Genomic DNA, 7,605 nt, shown 5'->3' with positions numbered 1-7,605 from the left:
ACTCAAAAATTCCTGGTGGGAAGTTGTTGAAAGTATGTATGTAATGTACAAAGAAGTAGAAAACCTTGCCTGCAAATAAAAACTGATAACAACAAACAGCAGGGACACAGAAGGGAAAACAACTCCCTATATTTAATTTGTTTCGCTCAGAGAACCAATGTTACAACATAACCACACAGCCTGTCACATTTAGTAGCTGTCTGTTCCTCTTCATTAAACCATGTGATCATAGAGTTATGAGTAGAATTTACTCAATCGGGTCACTACACAATGATTCAGTTTATTTGCCACAAAAAATAAAGTTTCTAGGTGTCTACCAGTTTAGTCAGTCCTTTACATAATATTTATATTTTGGTTGGACATTCTTTGAAACAGTAATCAAAGGTTCCTGATATCCACATAGAAGGTGGAAGAAAGAGAAGTTGGAATACTTCCTGACATATTCTCAGAGCAGACAATGTTTAAATATGTTTAAACAGTCATTAAAGTGTATTTATTTAGTTATATAGGGGCTTTAATAAATTCCCTTTAAACAAAAAACAAACAAATAAACAAGCATATGTCATGTTGCAATGCATACATCTCAGAAAGGCAACCCTTACATTTGGCTAAAGATAAATGTGATTACTTATCACTATCACCTCACAGCATCGAGGTCCCTGCTTTGAACCTAATCTTTCACCTTTCCATACATGACTTGTCAACTCCTTTTTATTTTATTTATTTTGTATATGTAATGATAAATGGTTCATAAACTGGCCATAGTTGTGAATAAGTATCTATATGTCTCTCTGTGTTGGTCCTAACAGTAACTATTACAATTGCTTAAAAAATTACAAATCACAAATCTTGCTACATGTGCTTTAAACTCAAACGCACATTCCCCCGTGAAGTGTGACATTTGTAATTTGGGTTCTATTTGGAAGTACTTAACCATAATTCAACACAGTTTTTATTTTATAAGCATTCCTTAAATAAACAAAGGGGTAAAAGTACTTATGCCAAATTTATTCTTACTTTTTAAATTTGACTTTACTAATTTTGTAGTGTGTTGTGATTCTTAAGAACCTCTTCAGAGATTCTTTGATTTCTCGTGTCTGAAGAACATATATGATAGGGTTCAGCATTGGAGGAAAGACTGATGTCAGAGACAGGTTTATGATTCTGGCATTTGGCTCTATGTTTGCGCCTAGAGTAAATGTGATTAATATTGGGAGGAAATAGATTGCCACTAATGAAAGATGAGCTGTACAGGTTTTAAAACCTTTCATTCTTTCTCGAACTGTGGCTACCTTAGCTAAAGCATAGCAGATACACAAATAACTCAACAAAACAATTGTAAGAGGAAGCCAAAGAATAAGAGCTGGCAAAATCCAAGCAGTTATATCGCTGGGTGTATAATCATTGCATGCAAGCCGGTATATCTGACCATGGTCACAAAAAAAGCTTTTAATAACGACTGATTCACAGAAAGAAAGCCTTGTAAGAAGGCCAGTTGCAATGAGTACAACAATAATGACAAATACCCAGAAAGAGGCAATTAAACAGAACATGAACTTGTGAGTCACCTTCAGTTGATAATGCAGTGGGTAAACGATCGCCATAACTCTGTCATATGAAAGTGCAACCAGATTTAGAGCTTGCATCGAAAGGAATACATAGCAGAAAAACAGGAATGTCAAGCAGTCATTATAGGAAATGTGAGGGTGATTAAACAAAAAGATATCGAGAACCTTTGGCACCATGGCAGAGTTACCTAACAGATCAACCAATGCAAGATTGAAAACTGCAATATATTTCGGTGTTCTTAGATTGTGATCCAAATATATTGCGGCCATGACAGCTGTGTTTGCCAGGACAGAAATAATATAAACAAAAAACAGAAAGGCATAATAATATTTTATATTAGGAATGCCAATAAATCCACTTATAATGAAAAATGCAGGGCGCAAAAAAGTAATATTTTTTCCAAGTGCAGAGTTGAAAAGATCCATTGGCAAAAAATCTTACAATCTTATATTGCCTAAGCTCTGATAATGCAGACAGCAGTACTGCACATTATGATTCTCTTATGCAAACTGGAGTACCCCAGATGAAGTTCTAACTATCTGCAGATCCCCTCAGTGTCTCCCTTAAGTGTATTGTACACCTATTCCAAAAAGGCCTATGCTTTTAAACCCATAACTACTAACACACATAGGTGTTTGTGTGTGTGTGTGTGTGTGTGTGTGTGTGTATTTTCACACACTATAGTTTCCAAATGTAAATGTTTTATTTTCTTTTCTTTGTTTGATATAGGATTTTAACTTTTCAAGCTGTAGGCTCTGTTTCTCAGTTCTACTTTTAAATACTCTAGGAACCACAAGTAAGCCACAGACTGAGAGCAAAGATCTCTAATGGGGTGATACGGCACTATAAGGTCAATAAGATAAGATGGAGTCTGATTATTCAAGACTATATGTAAGGAGCAGAATTTTAAATTTGATTTTAGATTTAACGGGGAGCCGGTGAAGAGAAACCCATATAGAATAAATATGCTCTTGGGTGCCGGTTTAGCTTTAGTGGGCTGAGCAGGTGACCATATGCCGTATGGCTAAGAGTGGCTGGCCTGGGTTCGAATAGGACCTTTGGCCCTTTGCTTCATGTCTTCCCAGCTCTCCCTCCGATTTCTTGTCAGTCTCTACTGTCCCTATCAAAAAAAGAAAAAAAAATACTAAAAAGGATAAATGTGTTCTCTCTTTCTAGAGATAAATGTGAAGTCATGCCGGCTTGTTGCCCGGATCAACAAGGTCCGTGTCAGGTGTTGAGGAACCAGGGCACCCTGATGAGAAGTGGGCTACTGGAACAAGAAGGCATTGGTAGGCAAGAGACGAAAATGGGGCGTTGTTGGAATGCTACTATGCAAGTAACCCCGGCGAAAGGCGCTACACGAATAGGATGGAATCTTCAATATACAACATCCACATTGAGCTACTAGTTGTTTCACAGTCGGAGTTTCAACATTCAGAAGAAGGGATTGTACTCACAGCTAGAGATTGACAAGGCACAACACACATGCTACAGCAAGGGTGAGCCAGGAAGACATCCGAGATTGGGTACAGGTCAGGCATCATAGCAGCTAAGATGAACAGGCACATGGGTCAATACATGACTGGGACACAGAAAGGGATTGGCAAGAATACCAGATGTGCAAAACACCAACGACTGGTAGACTAGGACCCTCAAGCTCCCACGCCTCTGGTAGAGGACCCGAGCTTGAAGCATATTAAGGGGGAGTTATCTAATTGTGTGTGTGTGTGTGTGTGTGTGTGTGTGTGTGTGTGTGTGTGTGTGTGTGTGTGTGTGTGTGTGTGTGTGTATTTCACAGTTCGGGTCAGTTCGATACTTTGGTTATATGGTTATATATTTTTTCAATACAAAAAAAAATGTTCATGCCTTTTTTCATTTGTAATTTATTAAAATTATAAATATTTCTTTTAACTCAAAATTACAGTTTTTAAATTAAATGTTGCTGAAACATCAAAATAATAAAATAAAAAAATTCTGATGGAGAGTTTATTACAGAGAAATGGCTCTTTCCAAAACAAAAGCTATACTATACGCTTCTTCTGGGGTATTCTCAGAAGCATATTAAACATATCAGGTCCCCATAAGGAGAATCATGTGCTAACGGCTGTCTAAATGACTCGGGTAAAGTTTGTAGCATGCGTGCTTGTTTTTGTCTGCTTCCACTTGTCTTTGCACTAGGATGCTGTCGGAGTAAATGTCATATTCGTTGTGTTCCCACTAGTGCTGTCAGCGTTAATCTCGTTGAAACGGCGTTAACGCCACAATACGGCAAATCTCCGTTAATGAGCTACCGCGGATCGCCCCGTGCATGGGGCTGGACGGCCAACATGTTAACGAGCAAACTGCGCTAACACACTAGTTCCCACCCATGTAATTGAGCATTGCATGGCACATCCAACATACTGTTTTACTTTAGTCCATGACGCGCTTACCTTCAGGGTCATACGTCACATGAAAACCAAAATAGTTCCAAACGCCAGATCTGAATGAGGGTGGGGGAGGTTCAATTTGCCATGTTGCAAGGAGAGCTTAACTTCTGTCTCGCTAGCTTGCCCTGCGCTCAGTGAATCTGCATTCGACTACTCCGCCTAGGCTGCACTGTCGAGCGCAGATCCACTGAGCGCTCAACACAGACAGCATCGTCAGAAGGAATGTTGATAAAATAAATTAAAAATTTTGTATTGTTTGATACATATGCGTACCGAACTGAAAGCACTGTATCGAACGGTTCAATATCGATACGAGTATCGTTGCACCCCTAATATATACATATATATGTATATATGTATATGTGTATATATATATATATATGTATATGTGTATATTTATATATATATGTATATATATATATGTATATGTATATATATATATATATGTATATGTATGTATATGTATATGTGTATATATGTATATATATATATATATGTATATATATATATATGTATATATATATATATATATATATATATATATATATGTATGTGTATATATGTGTATATATATGTATATGTATATATATATATGTGTATATATGTATATATATGTATGTGTATATATGTATATGTGTATATATATATATATGTATATGTGTATATATATATATGTATATGCGTATATATGTATGTATGTGTGTATATATATATATACAACCACGATTACCGACACTAACAAGCTGATCTACAATACGGCAGCAGTGATCAGTGAGATGCTTGGCTACAAGTTGAACAGCGACAAGGGGCAGTACCCTCCATGGAGAAGGAGGCTAGAGGGCAAGATCAAAGTAGCACGGAGGGAGGTTAGCCAACTAACAGAGTTGCAGAAAGGTGCGACAAATAAGGTGCCTAAGAAATACAGCAAGCTGTCCATACCTGAGGCCTTGGAAACTGCCAAGCAAAGACTCACAGCCTTGGCCAGCCGCTTGAGGAGGTACACCAGAGAGATAGAAGGCAGGAGAATAAACCAGCTGTTCTCCACAGAACCAGCAAAGGTGTACTCTCAGTGGCAAGGGAACAATAAGAGAACAGCACCACCAAGGCTGGAGACGGAGCAATACTGGAAGAGCATATGGGAGAAGGACGCAACCCATAACGGCAATGCTCAGTGGCTAGTGGATCTGAGGGCAGACCACAGCGACCTCCCTGAACAGGGTCCAGTAACCATCACAGTGGCAGATATCCAAGAAAGGGTCTCCAGTATGAAGAGTTGGACAGCACCAGGGCCCGACATGGTTCACGCCTACTGGCTGAAGAAGCTGACTGCACTCCACGAGCATCTGGCAGCACAAATGAACCAGCTGCTAGTTAACGAGAGACACCTGGAATGGCTAACTGAAGGCCGGACGGTCCTGATCCCCAAGGACCCCAAGAAGGGACCGGTCCCCTCCAACTACCGACCAATAACCTGCCTCAGTACTACATGGAAGCTCCTGTCAGGCATCATATTGGCTAAGATGAACAGGCACATGGGTCAATACATGAGCGGGACACAGAAAGGAATTGGCAAGAATACCAGAGGCTCAAAACACCAGCTCCTGGTAGACAGAACAGTCAGCCGAGACTGCAAGACCAGACTGACCAACCTGTGCACTGCCTGGATTGATTACAAGAAGGCCTATGACTCAATGCCCCACAGCTGGATACTGGAATGCCTAGAATTGTACAAGATCAATGGGACCCTAAGAGCCTTCATCAGGAACTCAATGGGGATGTGGTGTACAACACTAGAGGCCAACTCCAAGCCCATAGCACAAGTCACCATCAAGTGCAGGATCTACCAAGGAGATGCTCTGTCCCCACTGCTGTTCTGCATAGGCCTGAACCCCCTCAGTGAGATCATTAACAAGACTGGCTACGGATACCGACTACGGAACGGAGCAGTTGTCAGCCACCTCCTGTACATGGATGACATCAAGCTGTATGCCAAGAGTGAACGAGACATCGATTCACTGATCCACACTACCAGGCTATACAGCAATGACATTGGAATGTCGTTCGGACTGGAGAAGTGTAGTCGGATGGTAACAAAGAGAGGGAAGGTAGTCAGAACTGAGGGCATTGAACTACCAGAAGGCAACATTGCAGACATAGAGGACAGTTACAAGTACCTGGGGATCCCGCAGGCAAATGGGAACCATGAAGAGGCCGCTAGAAAAGCTGCAACCACCAAGTACCTGCAGAGGGTCAGGCAAGTCCTGAGGAGTCAGCTGAATGGTAAGAACAAGATCCGGGCCATCAACACGTACGCCCTGCCCGTGATCAGGTACCCTGCTGGGGTAATAGGCTGGCCAAAGGAGGAGCTAGAAGCCACTGACATAAAGACAAGAAAGCTCCTTACCATGCATGGAGGATTTCACCCCAAGTCCAGCACCCTGAGGCTGTACGCTAAGCGGAAGGAAGGGGGCCGGGGACTGGTGAGTGTCAGCACCACAGTCCAGGATGAGACAACGAACATCCAAGAATACATTGGGAAGATGGCCCCAACTGACCGAGTGCTCAGTGAATACCTCAGGCAGCAGAAACCCAAGAAAGAGGAGGGAGACGAGGAACCATCATGGAAGGACAGGCCCCTGCACGGTATGTACCACAGGCAGATAGAGGAGGTGGCTGATATCCAGAAATCCTACCAGTGGCTGGACAAAGCTGGACTGAAAGACAGCACAGAGGCACTAATCATGGCAGCACAAGAACAAGCTCTGAGCACAAGATCCATAGAGGCTGGGGTCTATCACACCAGGCAAGACCCCAGGTGCAGGCTGTGTAAAGATGCCCCAGAGACAATCCAGCAAATAACAGCAGGGTGCAAGATGCTAGCAGGCAAGGCATACATGGAACGCCATAACCAAGTGACCGGCATAGTGTACAGGAACATCTGTGCCGGTCACTTGGTTATGGCGTTCCATGTATGTGTATGTGTATGTATGTATGTATATATGTATATATACGTATATACATATACTGTATATATGTATATACATATATATATGTACATATACAGTAACAAAAGTGTTGTTTTAAAATGTGCTAATGCAGCGGTCCCCAACCTTTTTTGCGCCATGGACCGGTTTATGCCCGACAATATTTTCATGGACCGGCCTTTAAGGTGTCGCGGATAAATACAACAAAATTAATCTAGTAACGGTACCGAAAAAAAGAAAATTTATTCATAAAACACGTGAAAAGATCAAGGAAAACCGAGTAAACGATAAAAACGATAACAAAATAACGCTGAAAACCGATAAAAACCCTGAAAACTATACATTTCACACCTGAGCCTCAACTCTCGTGGCCTGGTACCAAACGACTCAGGGACCGGTACCGATCCGAGACCCGGGGGTTGGGGACCGCTGTGCTAATGAATAAATTCGACTTGCCTTTAAATTCTGCACTGGTCCCGTTTCAAGTCAAAAGGCAATTACATTGAAGTAGCCTATTATTAAAAATCACATGTAAATTTGCCTTGTTAGGCTTAAAGATTTCAGTGGAATATGACACCCTTTTTTCTTTAACACCCATGTCATGAAATGTATTTAATTTTATG

General features: G+C 41.1%; 1 protein-coding gene across 1 annotated transcript; it reads right to left on the bottom strand.

Annotated features, from left to right (window-relative positions):
* Positions 1-1,013: 1,013 nt before the first annotated feature.
* On the bottom strand, positions 1,014-1,994 carry LOC309715463 (olfactory receptor 1500-like; the record flags this gene model as incomplete). The annotated part of the gene is made up of 1 exon (XM_082548616.1): positions 1,014-1,994. The coding sequence occupies one exon, from the start codon at positions 1,992-1,994 to the stop codon at positions 1,014-1,016; it is 981 nt and encodes a 326-aa protein (XP_082404742.1).
* Positions 1,995-7,605: the final 5,611 nt, after the last annotated feature.

Source organism: Aulonocara stuartgranti (genome assembly GCF_965226115.1).
Source record: "Aulonocara stuartgranti genome assembly, chromosome: 10".
NCBI lineage: Eukaryota > Metazoa > Chordata > Actinopteri > Cichliformes > Cichlidae > Aulonocara > Aulonocara stuartgranti.
Note: the sequence above shows the minus strand (reverse complement) of the source record. Positions and strands in the feature narration are given on the sequence as shown.